The sequence below is a fragment of the Crinia signifera genome, chromosome 7 (assembly GCF_055691185.1).
Source record: "Crinia signifera chromosome 7, ASM5569118v1, whole genome shotgun sequence".
Lineage (NCBI taxonomy): Eukaryota > Metazoa > Chordata > Amphibia > Anura > Myobatrachidae > Crinia > Crinia signifera.
The window spans coordinates 141,867,103-141,886,984 of record NC_139223.1 but is presented as its reverse complement, the minus strand read 5'-3'; the positions used below and the strand labels follow the sequence as shown (position 1 = coordinate 141,886,984).

Genomic DNA, 19,882 nt, shown 5'->3' with positions numbered 1-19,882 from the left:
TATTGATGCAGATTGGATTACCACTGCAATTAGAAAATTGGCCTATAAATGTTAGCTTTAAGTTTCCAAAATTTCACACTTTAAAATTTGATATTCATAAAAAAAGTGTCTAACATTAAATTAAATTACATTTTAAAAATTGCATCTTAAAGAATAGATTTTTATAAAACAATCCTGTATTTAAAAAAAAAAAAGTATGAAACAGCAATCAATACAGTACATTTAACAAACTTGAAGTGTGTCCACCTAAAATAACATGTTATGGTTTGGGACAATAATCAAAAGATTTGTGAAATATAAATAACCAGCACAATACAGTATTGTGTTCATTGAGATCTTGGCCCATTGCATAGGTATATGTTTTTTCCACAAATTTGAATGCACATTTTCTTACTCTGTTCTGGGATCTAACACAAGTCCTCGAGGGTTTGTCACATTTTCACTAATGAGAACAGTCCTGTGGGTCCCATCGAGTTTAGAGACTTCAATAGTTTCCAAGACATAGTCCGTCCAGTAAAGGTTTCGGCCCACCCAGTCCACAGCAAGGCTTTCTGTTACAGTGACACCGCTGTCAAATATCTGTGGAGAACAGTGCCTTTGAATATAACATTTATTTAGTATGGCTTCCAAACTATCATCTTGAACATTAATTTAAATGTTTTTATCTTTTCTTTTAGGATTTTGTATTCACTTGTTTATAAATTATATTTGTTCTTTTGTCATTGAGGAGCAGATTTATTAAGCTTGGTGAAGTGATAAAGTGTCTGGCTTTTATCACCGGCCAATCAGCTCCTAACTGGTAACATCTGATTGGCCGGTGATAAAAACCAGACACTTTATCACTTCACAAGCTTTAATATATCTACCCCTGAGTCACATAGGGCCTTATTTTGGTTCACTCTTTCTGACAAAATCCTTCTTAGATGGACAAAACCATGTGCACTGCAGGGGGGCAGATGTAAAATGTGCAGAGAGAATTAGATTTGGGTGAGTTATTTTGTTTCTGTGAAGGGAAAATACTGGCTGCTTTATTTTTACACTGCAATATAGATCTCACTTTGAAGTAAAACCCCACCCAAATCTAATTATATCTGCACAAGTTACATCTGCCCCACCTGCAGTGCACATGGTTTTGCCCATCTAAGAAGGATTTTGTCAGAAAGAGTGAACTAAAATAAGGCCCATAGTGCCAGATGTATCAAACTTCAAAAAGTGATAAAATGGAGAGTGATAAACAGCCGGCCAATCAGCTTATAACTGCCATGTTACAGGCTGGGTTTGAAAAATGTCAGGTAAGAACTGATTGGCTGGTTGTTTATCACTCTCCACTTTATCACTTTTTGAAGCTTGATACATCTGGGACAAGTGAGAATATTAAAAGTCATGCGTGTTTGATGCAGCACAGGTTTTGATTGAATTTTTAATGCAGCTAAATATATAAAAGGAAATGGTGCATGATGCAATCCTGCTCCCATGTATAACAGAGGTTATTTAAATCAATATTCTCCATAACTTTCAGTGCTGGGGAGCCTGGTCTGTTCATAGGGGGAGATGTATATAAGTAGAATCTGATAGGTTACTTTAGGAACTATAATATCTCTGCCCCTAAAGGCCCTCATACACTTGGCAATTTACCAGTAATTTGGGATCAAATTGCAGGTGAATGACAGCAGGTCCGATGCCCGGTCCTGTGCGCATTGCACCTGACCCTCCGTGTCGCCCCTGCTGCAGAAGCAATCTCTTGGATTGCTTATGAGCGAGGCCGGTTTTGCTTGGATTGCATGCAGTATATTATTACATGCAATACCAATGTGATGCAGCTCAAGGGTGCACACGGGTGCATTGCGTGCGACTACTTTGAGGTCACCGTAATGTATGGGGGCCATTAGTGCTGAGAAGTGATTTCCAGATATTGGGGAGTGAACAAGTCTGCTTTTATTTCTAGGTCTATGAGACTTTTTATCTGTTGCAGCCTCTAGATACTCAAAAGGACAGAGGCGTTGTAGCCTTAAGCCCCATACACACTAGCTGATATACTCCATAAGCTATATTGGCAATGTTTCCCCCAGTGCACACACTGAACAATATCGGTAAACGATATTGTCCGGTGACATCACCGGTACCCGCTGAACATGCAGTCATTGGCCATATGGTAAAGTGACCTGCACGTTCAGCAGAATTTTGGGGGGGTAATTAATGATGTATTATATATGGGGCTTAAATTGTTATCTTAGCCCTGGATTGAAGATGTGTGACCTGCAGTAAGAAGATTCCTAAGACCCAACAATGAAGTTATAACAACGAGATTTAGGTTAAAGGATTTTCAATACACAGGAGTACTTTTAGTGCCACGTTATTTTCTATAAGGCAACCTGATCCCAGTGTAAACTGGATTCCAAAGCCAGGTGTATTGCTACAGTTACTAGAGTGCTAGTATCATCTGACAATTCCATAATTGCTTAATTAACAGCAGCATTATATGAATAGTTTTAAAGATGCAAAATACAAATTGTTGATACACAGAACAATAACTATAACGCGGAATTACGAGAAACTGTAATACATACAACTTTCCTGTCTGTGCCGTTGACATAAGCACTCCATATTCTATCCTGTGTCGTGTCAGACCAATAAATTCGATTGGTGACTGAATCAAAGTCTATGGCGACTATATTGCGTCCATCTCGGATCACAGAGTATATGTTGTGAGCTTGTGTGGTGATATTGTCAGCGACAATCTGGTTACGGCTCGCCACCAGCAACAGCAGATTCCCAAACTCTGTGAAGATAAGTAAAACAGAATAAGAGGGGTATTCAATCTGTGCGGATACTTCCCGACAGGGGAAAAATCAGCACTCACCTATTCAATGCTGCCGTTAATAACAGCATTGAAGGCTGTCAGATCTGACTTATTAAAAGTTGGATCTGTTTTGTCGGAAATGGCCGTGGATTGTGGAATTCACGGCTGTTTTTCCAGCAATCCATGACTGTTTCCGACGATTTATGGACTTTCCGACAGTCAACAGTCGGGACTTTGAATTCCGACTGTTGAGTTAGTGTTGTATCCGCCGAAAATGGCCCAGATTCAGATGTTCCGTCAGTCAGAATCACAGATTGAATACCCCCAAAGACTACAACTGCATACACAGCACAACCAATGTATTACTTTCAATGAGAACTTCTGACAGTGGAAATGGATATAGAACGAATAGAATATGAATCAATTTCCAGCTACAGTACATACCTGAAGCCTTACACGTTCTTTCATTGGGTTCCAAAATATAACCCTCATCGCAGTTACATCTGAACGATCCCCTTTCATTATTACATGTTTGACTGCAGGACCCCGGAGAGAGGCACTCATTGATATCTTCACATGTCTTCGAGTCATTTAAAAGTCGGTATCCCACTCGGCAGGTGCACTGAGCTCCGAAAGGTCCCTGGATACAATCTTGTGTGCAACCAGCATTACTGTCGGCACAACTCTCTTTGTCTGTTTACAAGAACAGAACAACAACATATTCTCGTTATGTTCATTCTCAAAACAGGGACACAAGTGTGACATGTATTTATATACCTGTTTATTAATGGTGTATTTGAGATATTATAATTATATTATAATGAGTACATTTAAGAAACAAGAAACTAAACAATAAGGGGTACATTTACTAAAGCTTCTAAAATAAAAAGACGCGATGTTGGCAATAGCAACCAATCAGATTCTGTCTATTTTTAGAGTGCAATAGAGAAACAATAGACATAATCTGATTGGTTGCTATGTGCAACATCACCCATTTTCATTTTTGGAAGTTGTATTATATTTACCCCTAAGTGTGATGTCCGTAAGAAAACCAATCAATGAGATAGAAAGGGTTATTTACAGTAGAAGCAATCATGAATAATATAGCATATATATACTAAACAAGTATATATTCCCTATTCAAAACAACATACAGTAGAGCCTCAGCCTCAATTCGGATTTGTACGCAAACCCTATGGTTAGTGAACTGCGCATGTGCAGAGCGGGTCCTGTCTGATCACTCACAGTCCCCCATCAGCCGCAGCATGATTGACATGCTGTGGCAGTTGGGTGGTGGCAACCTGGATCGTTCTACGAAACAGCGACATGTCGCCCCAGTCTTGTAGGCATGCCGAACGCAGTGTCTAGGTCAGGCATGTCCAAACTATGGCCCTCCAGCTGTTGTGAAACTAGAAGTCCCATCATGCCTTGCCAGAGTTTTGCTATTAGAGAATGCTAAATCTATGACAAGGCATGCTGGGATGTGTAGTTTCACAACAGCTGAAGGGCCACAGTTTGGACATACCTGATCTAGGTCATCGGAATGTAGATTTCCTATTACCCAGCTCTGATGGTTAGTAAGATTCGGTTTACACAGACTGACAGGAGGCTGCGACTGATTGCGTCCAGCACTCAGATCACAGATGCATGCCGGATGCATCTGAATATCAGTTGTACAGTACGGTATAGCACAGCCGCTTCCCTGCAGTTATTCTTTTATCATCAATCAGCGTAATTATCCATCTTCTTCAATACTGAATATTTAAGTAAACAAGTGAATGCATGCCGTGCGTATGTCTGGTGCGGAGCTTGCACAATCTGCTGATAATTGCATTATCTACATCAATTTTAATTAAAGAATACAATATTGTATGTATGTGTTGTAACTAATCCACCTCTCTAGACTGACGTGTCCAATACAATCACATTAATTAATAAGAAAATGGATCTTTCTCTGTATTTATCCCATTACGGACATTAAATATAATACACATGTCAATCACAAGGAAATAATTGGTAGAAATTTACAATACCTGGCTGGGGTTCATCTTAACAATTGCATCGATTTAAGAGAAAGAAAGAAAAAAGTGAGAAAATAAATTACAAATCAGCGGTGAATCATGCACATTTGATTCATTAACATTCATGATTATAAGAATTGAATTACAATCGGTGAAAACATTTCCGTGATTAATGCCGCTCTCTACGGCTAGCCATGAGATTATATTAAGAAGCAATTATTGAAGCATAATTACACAATTTATGGAATCTCCCATATTACATGCAGAATAATTATTTTGCTTGTTAGAGAATTTATAGATCAAAATGGCGGAAAACATTGTCTCGTGGACTGAGGATTCTCATGGAACACGGAGCACTCTACGAAGGTAAGACTTTAGATTGCAAGTGCACACTTACTGCAAAGCGGAGACTCATCCGCCCCATTGGGACAGTCAGGCGTGTTATCACATACTTTGCTGATGTTGACACAGACACCAAGGCCTGGGCACTGCCACTGACTGCTAGGGCAGCTGAAAGGTGGAGTTGGACAGTCTTTCTCATCGCTCATGTCCCGGCAATCATTATCTCCATCACAGATCCAAGCCCGAAAAATGCAGTTTCCATTGTCACACTGGAATTGGGAGGGAGAGCAGGATCTAACTGGACAACTGTGATGCTCATCTGAGCCATCTACACAATCTGGGTGGCCATCACATTCCCAGTTTGTGGGGATACAAGTCCCGTCAGACTGACACTGGAATTCATGTTGATGACACATCCCCGCCGGCCTTGTTGCTGTAAGCATAGAAACAAATATACTTCAATTCAAGGTACAGAACTTCCACACAACTATCTTGGGATACCCTATTTCCTTCAGGAAATATAGGAGATTATTCTGGTCCACACGAGTTGCGTGTGGATTAAATGCCGCCCACTGCTCACACAGCTGCCCGCCCTCCCGCCCTCGCCAAGTTATCCGCACGGCTGCAAATTTTGCATAAGCATCCTATATCAACCTCGGGTGTGGGGGCCAAATTATTCGATGGTCACCGACCATCGAATAATTTGGAAGGAGAACTCAAAACTAAGACACTCTCTGGTGACATCAGCTGCCCACCCCTGGCAGCCGCATCACAGCCTAATTTCCATGGGAACGCCCAGCGTTTTCATGGGAACACCCAATAAACGCTGGGCGTTCTCATGGGCACAACCCATTGCGGCCGCCCCATGCCCCCTGCCCGCCATGCCCCCTGCCCGCACTGGTAGTTGTGAACGGAATGGTGCTGTGCCACTCACACCCAGCATATGCACATGTGCAAAAATGTGTATGCGCACAAGGAAAATGGCATCTGATTGGATGACAATGATGACTGTTAGTTACGTAAACTTGTAGAAATCATCGCTGATTGGATGACAATGATGACTGTTAGTTACGTAAACTTGTAGAAATCATCGCTGATTGGATGACAATGATGACTGTTAGTTACGTAAACTTGTAGATTTCAATCTGCTGATTGTCAATCCTTTCACATAGGACTCACACATCATTTATGATATATGTTCTGCATTGTCATTCTGTGCTGTCATCAATCTATGTTTATTGCATGTCACCAATGTACAAATCTGCACAATTCAATATGTCTTTTATAAATAAAATTATAATAACCTGTCTTGCCTGCATATTGTGAATGACAAGAGAATGTCCCTCCACTAAATTGCATATAAATAGTTTCATAATATGCTGTACCATCCTCATTGAGAAAATAGCTAGAGAACCCCTGGTCTATTTATACAAATATTACTGATATAAAATGAGAACGAGTCCAATGGCGTGGTTACTTACGGCAGTTTGATTCATCAGAGTGGTCGTTGCAATCGAAGACGCCATCGCACTGGTAGAAGCTGCTGATGCACTGCTTACCACTCGCACAGGCAAATTGTGAGGATGTACAGTTGTAAACTAAGCAAAACAGAAAGTGATACATGCACTGTAAATAAACCACATCGGCTCAGTTCAGGATACTACATTGTTATTGTTATTCATAACACTTACCGCAGTTTCTTTCATCAGAGCCATCAACGCAATCCTGGTCCCCATCACAAACATAATACGCATCAATGCAGCGATGATCTGGACACTGGAACTGGCCTGGGTCACAGGTCCCTGTGAAATCTACAAATATTGTTTAGATATTTTGATTGGCTAAATGATAGCCTAGTCCCTCCCACTTCAAAACTGCCTACACATGAAGACACTGGAATTTGCTGAGGGATGGATGATTCAAGGGTCTCAGTCAATATTTTGTACCAATCTGGGATCATTATTTACAGTATTAATTAATACAGCACAGTTATCATTAGGGAAAATCTGTCCTTTTTTTTGGGGGGGGGGGGTTATATCCTAACTCACACATGAGACTCTCCCCACCTACATTATACAGAAGATAATTTTTCTATCACCACAAACAAGACACCTATAGACCATATCATATCAATACATTATATTGCCTGTATCAAATGGAAATTAGATGAAGATCGGGCCCTGGATAGTCATACTCCATATATAGACCTACTGTATATAACCACCGATGCAGCTCTCATTGTGTGGTCAGGGAATGCTAAAAGCCCTAAAACAACCATAGTTATTCAGGAAACTGCGTATGAACACTTACTGCAGTTCAATTCATCGGATCCATCGCCACAGTCATTATCGGTGTCACAGACCCATATGCGAGGAATGCAGTTGTTATTATTACAGGTGTAAGAGGTGGCAGGACATGAGTGAGGACCCTGAGTCGGACAGTTCCGCTCATCACTTCCATCAATGCAGTCATTGTGCCTATCACATTGCCAATACCGTGGTATGCACTGTCCATTGCCGCATGTGTAAGCTCTGGAGGAACATGTGTTATCTGTACAAAAACACAAGCATTAATGCTAATGTGCATAACCATGTTTCCATAAGGACCAAAAAAGTATATTCATTATTTAACATTACCATCTACTGTCATTTATATTATAATCACTCACACATACATAGCTTACTATGCACCACCACAAATCATCTATATATATGTCTAGTGTCCGTGAGTCTCCGAAACCCTGCCATCTGTTGGCAGAGTGAAACTACATCTCTTTCTCTCTCACACATGCACAAACACAGAATGTAGCAGACTAGCTTTCGAAGCTTTTGCTTCGAGCGGGCTTACTAGTACAACATAAACACTAACACAAGCATAGCTTACTATGCACAGCCAACATAACATAAACACTCCAACACAACTTACAAAGCACAACTGCAAACACAACATAAACACTCAAACACAACTTAGCAAAACTGCAAACACAACATAAACAAACACAACTTAGCAAAACTGCAAACACAACATAAACATTCACTCACACAAACAAACACAACTTACTATGCACAGCTGCAAACACAATATAAACACTCAAATAAAACTTATGGTGCTTTCACACTGCAGCTCTAACCGTTTTAAAAGGCTAAAAAATCGGCAATATACCGGTTGAGCTGCAGTGTAAAAGGGGTATTACTAAGCACAGCTGCAAACACAACAGAAACACTCACACAAACATAACACTCACTTACTATGCACATCCACGTACATAACATAAACACTCACACAAACAGAATTTACTATACACAACCACAAACACAACAGAAACACAGACACTGATACTAAAACGATTACTTACTTAGTGATCCACAACCCTGTTCGTCGCTGTTGTCATGACAGTCATCCATGCCATCACAGCGGAAATAACCAGGCACACACTTGCCATTGGCACAGGCAAATGAATAAACTCCACATTGCATTGTTGGGGGTTCACCCGACGGATCTTCCGCACATGTGATTTGATTAGGTTGCAGCTTCATACCATAGGGGCAGCCACAAACCCTCTGTAAATTAGGGACTGGGAAACAAAAGTGACTGCAATCTCCATTTGGATTTGCTGCTCTGTTGCAATGATTGAAACCTGGGATGAATAAAGCCTATATTATATTTATGCAAATACAGAATACACAAAATAGTTCTACAATAGGACAAGGCAGTATGGCCCAATTCAGAGGTGGACACATATGTGGATACCTGAGCGTCTGAGATGCCCACTTTCAGCATCTAAACACACTATGATACCGATTTGGGTCCCTTTAGATCAGGGGTAGGCAATAAGCGGCCCCCCAGCTGTTGATGAACTACACATCCCAGCATGCCTTGCATCAGTTTAAGCCTGGCTAAATAGCAAAACTAAGGCAAGGCATGCTGGGATGTGTAGTTAATCAACAGCTGGAGGGCCTCTTATTGCCAACCACTGCTTTAGATGCACCATCGGCTGCATCATTGAAACTTGTACCAGCCCTATGGAAGTTGCAGTATCTCCATCTGATTATGACCTCCTACATGAGTGGTTCAGCGGAACACAAGAAAGAGGCATATACCACTATTTGGAGGAGGATCACTTGTGTATGCATGACTCTGTAGCAACATGTGCACTGATGAAGATGACAATCAACATTCCTTCAATTGGCTGAAAGCATCTGATCGCTTCCCATTTAGCCTAATACAGTAATGTTAATGTTGCTGTCTATTTGCAGTGATTTTGGCAATACTGTAGGTCCGTAACAATAAAATATATTCCTGTTTACTCTTCTAAAAGGCAGGCGACAAATGTGTTTGATAACTGGAACTTAAACTGTAATTGGGTCTTTGTTTCTTGGTGTCTTATGTCTTGGTGTCTTATTTCCTTTTACATAGTAAATTTGGCTTTTTTCCCATATTGTGTATGAATTCTGGGCTGTAAACCAGGCACAAACATTATGTTACTATTGTGTCCAAGAGTAAAGCAGGTGCTGTTCTAGCTGAGCTGGATGCATATTAGGAATACGGCCATGGCAGCGAGCTTAACAAAATGATTGCCCCATTAAAGCATCAGACAGGCTCGCTGGGAACTTGCTGACCCCATTGTCTTGTTTATAATTGGATGATATGTCAACAGGACTAAAATGTTGACGTGCACAAGGTCAACACTGCCATACAGTTTGACTCAAGTAAAAGGTTGACATGGCAATGGTTGACATATGAAAATGTCGACATGAGTTTTTCTCGATGTTGCCTATTTTTTGGACTTTTTGGCATAGTATTCTTTTTACTTTACAACCATGTGGTCTCCAATTGTAAATGATAAAGTGTGCCGAACGCAGCGGAAGCGGAGAAAAGCACCAGGACTTAAACATGGCGAACAAAGCTACACTAATTGTGGGTCCCCGTGAGGGGGCGTGGCCTGACGAGCTAGCGGCTGGACGTGTCTCCCAGCTCTCCCTCACAAATCCTGGAAAAAATCCTGATTTTAGCCAAATACAGATGCAGGACCTGGCAGGAAGGTGAGATATCCTTCTCGGTCACCTCCGGTGCACTTTCTGCGGAACAGGCAGCTTCGTGCAGCTTGGTGTGGGTGGTGGCCTGCTTCCTCTGCTGGGAGCTCCAGATCCTGTACGCTGTCCCTGCTGGGTTGTCCGGCTGACGATATATATTACATCCAGCCTGGAGCCTCCTCGCTGACCCTCCTGGAGTCCCGCGACATTTTGGGGGTTAAGGACCGCTCTCTCTGCAGCTGCGTCCTGTAAATCTGCCTACCCAGTTTCAGAACTTTGGTCGGGATCGCGGCCATTTTGGATGCCACGGAGTCTTTGTATTGCTAGGCTTTGACTTGCTGGACTGCTCCTGCTGCCTATTATTGCTGATTGGGTGGTGTGCTAGCCACCATCAATTCTGTAAGGTTCCTTCTACCAGGCAAGTGATTTGTTTATCTGGCCTAGACTCAAGTGCTATATAGCCCTGCTGCTAAAATGGCGGATATTCTACAACGCCTACTACAGGCTATAAATGACTCTGCTGATAGATTGTGTCAGGAGTTGACTGCAATACAGGACTGTGCTTTATATACTTTGTCTGCTCATGTTATTCCTCCTGTCGAAATCACTACTTTTACACCAAGTGGCCATGATGCTGCGGCCATTCCAGTTGTGGCTGGGACTCCATGTATCCTGGGGGAGTACTGCACGAGCAAGGATCGTATGCCTCAGGTTAAGCCGGTCGCAGCCCATATAGATCCTAAATATGAATACCTTTTGGGGGTGAGCTGTGTGATTGACTTTCCTCCCTGTTACCATGCTGCTGCAACACATGCAGACCCTAAGATTCTCCAAACCCTGGAAGCATGCTACTTGTCGATCCTGCCTAGATCTGCTACTACTCCAAGCCTTACCCTTCTATGTTATGATGCTGCAGTGATATATTCAACTATATACTTGCTGCTCCTGCAGGCAGCTTTGAGATCCTGGACAATACTTTGCAAATGTTCTGATCCTGCCTCAGTGGGCACGTGGGTGCCTGAACTCCTTCTGGGCGGGATGTTATAACATCCGCGGCCCCCCTTCGCCGGACATCGCATTTTTAATAACGGCATATGCTATAACATATGCCGTTATTCATGCAAGGGACAGCTCTTGCGGTAAGAGCTGTCCCTTGCGATGCGGTGCCGGCACTGGACTTCCGGGTCTGTGACCCGGGAGTCCATCTGCGCATGTGCAGACCCCGGCGCCGGCCGCAGGTCACGCTGGGAGGGATCCGTGACGGATCCCTCAAACAGCGCTGCGGTAAGAAGCCCATAGGCTTCTGCAGGGATTCGCCAGCTTTAGCTGGCGATTCCCTCCGCAGCGCTGACACTGCGGAGGCGCCATATAGCATATAGAAATGCGGTAGAAACCCCGAAAACGGGGTTTTTACCGCATTTCTGCTATATAGCATCCCGCCCTCTATATGCTACATGTGGATCACTCCTGGGACTGGAGAGCTGGCCTGACTAGACTCATACAATACATGTTGGCTTGAAATGTTTTCTCATACCTCTCGGTTCTGACTACTTTATTTCGCTTACCATTATGATGTTCTTTGTGATATATACTGCTTTATCCTTAAGTATAAACTATGTTCAGGGCCGGATTAACAATGGGGCTGATGGAGCTACAGCTCCAGGCCCATTCTCCAAATAGGCCCATTCTGTAGCTGAGGGCCAGAGCTTTCCAACGAGCCCAGCCCCGTGTCGGTAGCCCCCCGGGAACCGGAGATACCGACAGGCAAACCTGGAACGTTTTCCCCATAGGATAACATGGGACCCACTAATTCCGACCTCCACCCGGTTCCAACGGCTGCCAAATCGCTGGGCCTTCAATCTGATACCTGGTCCATATGGGTTCATTGGTTCTAGAGATATTGTGGGTAAACCAATTTTTTTTCATTTCTGAAATGTAATTTCATGGCTGTTCATGTTGTTTGAGGGCAGATTTCTCTGGAACCAAACGGCCCAGTTTCACAGGACCAAAATCATTTGAAGGCTACATGTAAATGGGTCAGTTGGTTCTGAAGATATAGCTGGTTGTTTAAAGTGGGGCGGGGGTGGTTTTCTCTCCCCCTCACACAAAAAAATGCAGGGACTAGGCTGGTGTAAAACGGTCCAGTCCAGAATTGTCCCTGCATGATCTTGGGGCCATATTCCAGGGTAAATCCCTGCATTTTCTGGTGTGAAAGGGGTATTATTTCAAATAGCCGGGACATTCAGTGCTCTGAGCCAGCCAGGCAGCCCCCTGCTCTCTGCCCAGCTGTCAATGGCGGCTATACCCCAGTTACCGCAAGCATGTATTCCCCCTTGGCAATGAGCATGTAATCCCACATGGCAATGAGCATGGAACCCCTGGCAATAAGCATGGAACCCCTGGCAATGAACAGGTTTATAAACAACACTTAAGTAGCATCATTTTTCATAGGCATTATGGTATTTGGCATAATACGTAATGGAGAATATGGTGTGAGGCTTATTATTATTATTATTATAATTTTATTTATAAGGCGCCACAAGTGTTTCGCAGCGCCGTACAAAGGAACAATACAGGGAGACAAAACTTGGCATAACATTGAATAAATAACAAAATACAGTACAAATAAAGAGCGCCACAGATCAATACACATTACAGCTTAAATGTAAGTAGTGAGGACCCAATCAACATACAACTAGAGGCTTGAGGCCAATGATGGAGAGGAGTATGAAGATGGTCACTGAGTGTTGGAGTAAAGGAGAGCTGTGAGTGACATGTGAAGAGAAGTGGGCTTTGACAACAGGAGGGAAGAGGGCCCTACTCGGAGGAGCTTACAATCTAGTAGGAAGGGGAGACAGACAGATTACAAGAGGTAAGAAAGAAAAAGTGAATCAGTTTGCAGTGGGATGCACTCCTAGTCCACAATAATGAAATGGGGTTGTACCTAAAGATAGGTATATATTTTATTAAATCTCGTTTTTATTGTATTTTTTAATTTTTATTAAACTTATTAAGCTAGCAGGTCATCATAGTGTAGTGGTGTTCTACAATTGATTTCACAATGATGTGAGACCTTAAAGGTAAGTAGCGAAAATATTAAAACAAAGTATAAAGATAAAGAGAAAAAGAAATATTAAAGATTAAAAATCACTCTGTGAATTTGTAGCCGTATATGATAGTCTAGTTACTGCTTAAATTCGCAATTATGCTAGTAACTGTATTCTGTGCCTGAAGTGTTTATTTTATTAATAAAGTTAATATTCTTTCTGTCTGTTACGAAAAATTGTTAGATGTATTGCCTTCTGCTTTCTGGTGGTCCACTAATATATGATGTCTGGATATTGTGTATGATGCCACACGTACATGGTGTGCAGTACCCAACACAGTCCATAAATTAAATCCTTTTACATGGGAGTTCGTGAGGTGCACTTTTCTCCAATTAACACACACTGCTGTTCAATATCCGATTTATCACATATAGAACACTTGGATCAGTGTCAGAGTTTAGGCATATACTGCTGTCTCAGACAAACATGGTACACATGAGGCAGATGGTGTAATGATGAATGTGTGGGGAAGGAATAATCCTTTGCACAGTAATGGTGGTTTTGTGCTCGCAGCTTAGCGTGTGTATGGGGTAGTCTTTTCAATCAGATCTGAGCTAATGCTCTAGATGCTATTGTTCTGCTACCCTCTATCCACACAGGGCAATCCCGAGGTTGGAATCACTCTGACAATTAATGCCACACAATGTACCAATTTAATTGCCGTTACCTGTGCACGGTCTGCTCTTGTGTCTGCTCTGTTATGTTATTCGATAACTATGTATCGTTTACATGCGTACTGCGATATAAGACAACCAAAGGCGTCCACACAGGGCAGTCCTAAAATTGGATCTACCTAGGTACTTAGTTATGCACACTCAACAAAAACGATTGTTGCATATACAGGTGGCCTGGCGTCCACATGAGGCGATTTTGGGATTCAATCCCCTAGGTCCTGAGTAGTGCGCTCTAAATAATGGATATGTAACAGATGCACATGACTGGGCATACGACCATAAGTTTCCAGGAGCCTCTGTGTCTAAATGGATTATGACCATAGATGTGTGGGGATGGGATCCTCCTTCGCACATTAGTAGATGTTTTTTATACCCGCAGCTTAGCGTGTGTATAGGGCGATCTCCAAGTCAGATCTGAATTACTGCACTGGGTGCTGTTGATCTGTAACCCTCTATCCACATGGGGCAATCCTGAGATTGGATTCACCCGGACAATTTATGAACCACAGTCTACCAATTTAATGGCTGTTACACATTTGTGGTCTGCTCCTATGTTTTGCTCTATTATGTTGTAGTGAGGACCCAATCAACATACAACTAGAGGCTTGAGGCCAATGATGGAGAGGAGTATGAAGAGGTCACTGAGTGTTGGAGTAAAGGAGAGCTGTGAGTGACATGTGAAGAGAAGTGGGCTTTGACAACAGGAGGGAAGAGGGCCCTACTCGGAGGAGCTTACAATCTAGTAGGAAGGGGAGACAGACAGATTACAAGAGGTGCAAGCAAGTGGGTGGTGGTTAGATAGCAGGATGTAAACAGACAAGGGGTCGGAGAACCAGCTGGTTTATGCAGTGGAAGGGTACGCTTTGATGAATAGGTGAGTTTTCAGTGCCCGTTTGAAGCTTTGCAAGGTCGGGGAGAGTCTAATGGAGCGAGGGAGTGCGTTCCACTGAAGGGGTGCAGCACGGGCAAAGTTCTGTACTCTAGCATGGGAAGTAGTGATCAGGGTGGAGGAGAGACGACAGTCGTCAGCTGACCGTAGAGGGCGGGATGGTGTATGAATGGAGATGAGGTTAGAGATATAGGGAGCAATGGAATTAGAGATGGCCCTGTATGTGAGTGTGAGGTGTTTGAAGAGGATTCTGTAGGGGAATGGAAGCCAGTGCAGATTTTGTTGAAGGGGAGTGGCAGAATTAGAGCGGTGGGAGAGGAAGATAAGCCTGGCTGCAGCATTGAGGACAGATTGGAGAGGAGCTAGTTGGGATTGAGCGAGGCCAGTGAGAAGAGCATTACAGTAGTCAAGCCGTGAGATGACCAATGAGTGGATGATCAGCTTAGTTGCACTCTGTGAGAGAAAGGGCCTGATGCGAGCAAGGCTTAACATGTAATCGGCATTATGGTGTAAATTTTTAATGCGCACCTTCAGCGCGCAATGCCCCTATTTATGAAGCATATTGTGCATTATTGCTCAATCTGTTTGGTATAATAATGTGTATTTTGCCTTAATCTGTGTGGCATAATGTGAATTTTGACTTAATCTGTGTGCCATAGTGTGAATTTTGGCTCAGTCAGTGTGAAGTTTGGCTCATTCCATGTGGCATAATGTGTAAGAGGCAAGTACAGTATAAGGGGGTTACTATTGTGTTGCATGCTTTGTATAAGGGGTATATGGTGCTGTAAACTTAGGTTACCACATAAAAGGTGCTGAAATGTTGTCTACCAAGTTTTAGCTTTCAGTATTTTTTTTATGACTGCAGTGTCGCCTCACCCCACAAGTATCTTAGGACATCGGCGTCCTGCGGGTGCACCTTTGGAGGGCAACCACCAATATATCTCCCTGCATTTTTCTTATGCCAGCCCCCTGCCTTTTCCAGGCATATATAATTAGTTGAAAGTATTTACACAAATAGAGACACACCCATGAGCAGACCACCCAACCTGAACACTGGTCACGCCCCCCCCACACATTATTAGGTGCTGACCGCAGCCCCTATTATTGCGCATAATAGGCCCTTGATCATTTTCAGCTCCAGGCCCATTTGGACCTTAATCTGGCTCTGACTATGTTTATTATGTTTGTGCTGATTCTTATTTGATAATACGACATATTTCCAAACGCTTCATATCCTAGATGTACATGGCTACTGGGGGGGGGGGGGGGCATGTTCCACCTAGCTAAGGGTCATTAGTCTTTTGTCCCCATGTTACAGGGTTTGGGGGGTGGGTTAGTGGGGTAGGAGTTAGGGGCTCCAGGTATGCCTAAGTTGGGGGTAGGTCATACAGGGTGGGGGGTTTTAGGGTAGGTTTGTTTTGGGCATTGTTTTATTTATAATTTGGGGTAATTGGGCACATAATAGGTACTCTAAAGTCTATTTGGACATTGAATAATATAGCAAGAGTCCCCTACTAAGTGGGAGGATGATGAATACTCCGATCCATACTTAATATTATAATATACGTTTTTTATGTACATGCTTGGTCATCCCCGAATGGCGCCTTCGGGGAATGTAATGCCATGATTGCTCTCTGGAATTATTCTGTATTCTTGCATTATATGTATCCTGCTTATGATGATCACAAGACCATTTACTCATACTGTATTCCTTCATGTCCACCTTGCAAGTTTATGTTGTTGCCCTAATTGCCCCTCTATGTATAAGGGGTGCTGTAGTTTTGTTATATGAAAAATCTCAATAAAAATTATTGAATTAAAAAAAAATTGTGGGTCCCCGTGCTCAGTTGTTGATATCAACAGAAAAAATTGAATATTTAATTTTGTGTGTGTCGACTTTTGCCATATCAACTTGAGCTTGTATCGACCTTTTGACAATGTCGACCTTGTGAATGTTAACAGATTGGTGTTGGCCTATTGACTGTCCAACTACACACTGCGGATCCTATGATCCATCCATTTAAGCAGCTTGACTTACCTATCTGGATACCTGCATCAAATGATTTGACATGTGCAATGTTATTAATTCCTCTGCGTATAACAGTCATCTCTCCTCCATCATATTTTCTGACACGCACAATTGCTTTCAGTCTCCAGTCCGATATGTATGCGTAACCTGGATTTAAAAAAAAACACAATATATGTTCCATGCTCAGTGGCGTAACTAGAAATTGTGCGCCCCCCCCCTGCCAAAAAATTTCTGGGGCGCCCCCCTCCCATACATTAATTATAATTTTTTTCATACATAACCTTCCTTTTCACCCATCACTATTTCCCCTACTATCACAATTATCCCTCCTCCTGTCCCTCCCATCAAAGTTATCCCTCCTGTTCCCCCACTGAACATATAATCATAGAAGTTTCAGACCTGGGGTGGCAGGCAGGCAAGCTCCAGGAGCAGCTGTCCGGACTCCGGACACAGACAAGTTCATGTGATTCTTTTTAGTTTCAGCTCACTCAGACTGTGCCAGCCTTTATAATCAATCTAAAGCCTCACTGTAATATGCTTTACTATGAGGATTTAGGTTGATTGTAAAGCCTGCCACAGTCTATAATCAAGTGAAGTGTGGCAGGCAGGACTGGAGAGTGAGATCAGAAGCTGCCTGTACAGTATCACAGAGACAGGTGCAGGCTGCTATGGGCAATGACAGCACTGAGCGCACCTCATCTCAGCAAGGGAGCAGAGCAGGGAGAATGCCTCCCTGCTTCGCATACCTTGCCAAGTAGCTAGCACCGCCAAGGACTGAGCCCCCGGTATTCTCCTCCTGCCTCCAGTTCCTGCCTTTATAGGTACTTCTGCTGCACTGTGACACTGCGCCCACGTATTGCTGGCTTCCCCCCGCAAATGCTTGGGCTGCGGAGCCTTATTTACGCCACTGTCCATGCTGTTAACAAGTATTACACACTCAGGGCCAGATGTACTAAGCCTGAAAAGTGATAAAATGGAGCGTGATAAACAGCCAGCCAATCAGCTCGTAACTGCCATGTCACAGGCTGTGTTTGAAAAATGACAGGTAGGAGCTGATTGGCTGGTGGTTTATCACTTTCCATTTGATCACTTTTCAAGGCTTAGTACATCTCGCCCTCTAAAAGTATATTATCAATGGTCCAAAAGCCCTATAGTGCACAGAAACATAGAATTTGACAGCATATAAGAACCACTTGGCACATCTAGTCTGCCCATGTACACACACACACGGGTTAACTTTTTCCTGGGAGCCACTTGACCTACCAGTATATTATTGGGTTCATCATGGAAAAGCGTATTTACCAAGCATGCCTGCAGGGTGACTGCAGGGCGCTGCTAAATTGCTCCGCAGCGAACATACCTGAATAATCCCTGTGTCATGTAACATATATAGCTCCCATTCACTATTACAGGACTTTCATCGGGCTGCCCCCACCCTATGGAATGCCCTTCCACGCACAATAAAACTCTCTACCTACCCTCAAACTTTCAAGCGTTCCCTGAAAACTCACCTCTTCAGGCAAGCCTATAATATTTAAGTACCGCACACATAACCCTCTGAGGCACTTATGTATTATATAGCTTCCCTTCTGGACTTGTAACTTGGTGGGACTGCTATGCTATTACTGGTGCCTGTCCTTGTGTTTCCCTCCTATGTCCCTATAGACTGTAAGCTTGCAGCAGGGCCCTCCTACCTCCAAGTCTGTCTGTTGTTACCCAGTTTGTACTACCTACAAGTGTAAAGCGCAACGGAATCTGCTGCGCTATATAACAAACTGTAAATAAATAAATTAATAAATATATAAATATAACAGCAAGCACCATGAAAGTTAAAGTAATTGAGTGGCTTATGTTGAACAGACTAAAGGAGCCCATACACGGTCCGTTGTGTATGGCTCCGTTCTGTACTATGCGATGCGCTCTCCCGCGCATCACATAGTACGGTACAAAAAGTATGTACTGCACATACTTTTTGTACTAGCTAAACATCGGAACGGATCGCAGTGCATGTACACTGCATGCACTAGGCATGCGATCCGATCCGATGTGTGATGTCTGACCGTGTATGGGGGGCATTATGCTGACAATAGTCAAACATGCAGTATGGGAAGGTATAAGAATCTCTAGTTTATTATTGGTCTCTTACCTCCGTAGATAGTGAGACCAAAGGGGTGAGTCATCTGTGTTATTCTGCTAAGCGTTTGTCTGTCCGAACCATCAAAGTTGCTGTGTTCCACTTTATCAAAAAAGGCATCCACCCAAAATATTCTCATTGCGCTGTTTGCAAAATGACAAATAGAAAATGAGAAGAAAACAAAGCATGTGTAGATACTGTATAATAGCAATCATCAGTGACATATTATTTAACACAAGATCTAAAAACACATTGCATCTGCTTAATAAGGAACAACAATGAGACATCATGGAATTAGCGAGGTGTACAAGAGAGTTCACTAAAGGAACTTAAATAATACCAAAAATCTGGAACCTGGCCCCTAACATAGACAATTTGTGTACATAATAATATATCAACAAAGGAAATGAAAATGAACAGACATATTAAACCAATAAAAACCTGTGGTAAAGTCTAAAACTAGCTTATTATAACGATCCCTACTGGGCCGACACAGCTGGAGAAATTGTTGCTCTATTAAGAAACCAATTTGTTCTACATTAATCACCTCCAATCCATAGCTAAGCCATTTGGCCATCCAAGACTTGCATTGACAATGGGGGACGCATGTGATCCATCACACCAGGACCTCATTATTTTAGCTGGGCGGTACCAATCAGTCCAATATAGAAACCTAAATAAAAGAAAAATGTATGTAATGTTTACCTTTTATAATATTTTTTTTACACATTTTTTATTTGAATTTATATATCAAATGTGAGTGATGCTGGCATTTTTCTTACAGAGATGCTGGCACTCAAATGTAGGCCTTATTTTCAGGTTACAAGTGGTTCAACGATATAGATTTATTACT

The 19,882-nt window shown here is 42.6% G+C and overlaps 1 protein-coding gene across 3 annotated transcripts in view; it reads right to left on the bottom strand.

Annotated features, from left to right (window-relative positions):
• The window catches only part of LRP2 (LDL receptor related protein 2), a 278,226-nt gene that overhangs the window by 165,836 nt on the left and 92,508 nt on the right, over positions 1-19,882 (bottom strand). For all 3 annotated transcript variants that reach the window (XM_083153889.1, XM_083153890.1, XM_083153891.1), the window contains 12 exons: positions 19,577-19,702; positions 19,042-19,172; positions 16,905-17,042; positions 8,519-8,800; positions 7,474-7,713; positions 6,855-6,974; positions 6,645-6,761; positions 5,219-5,596; positions 4,834-4,848; positions 3,245-3,493; positions 2,568-2,779; positions 395-579 (listed from right to left, as the gene is read on the bottom strand). In XM_083153889.1, coding sequence (XP_083010015.1) covers positions 395-579; positions 2,568-2,779; positions 3,245-3,493; positions 4,834-4,848; positions 5,219-5,596; positions 6,645-6,761; positions 6,855-6,974; positions 7,474-7,713; positions 8,519-8,800; positions 16,905-17,042; positions 19,042-19,172; positions 19,577-19,702 — 2,193 coding nt within the window. The remainder of the gene's footprint in view (positions 1-394; positions 580-2,567; positions 2,780-3,244; positions 3,494-4,833; positions 4,849-5,218; positions 5,597-6,644; positions 6,762-6,854; positions 6,975-7,473; positions 7,714-8,518; positions 8,801-16,904; positions 17,043-19,041; positions 19,173-19,576; positions 19,703-19,882) is intronic.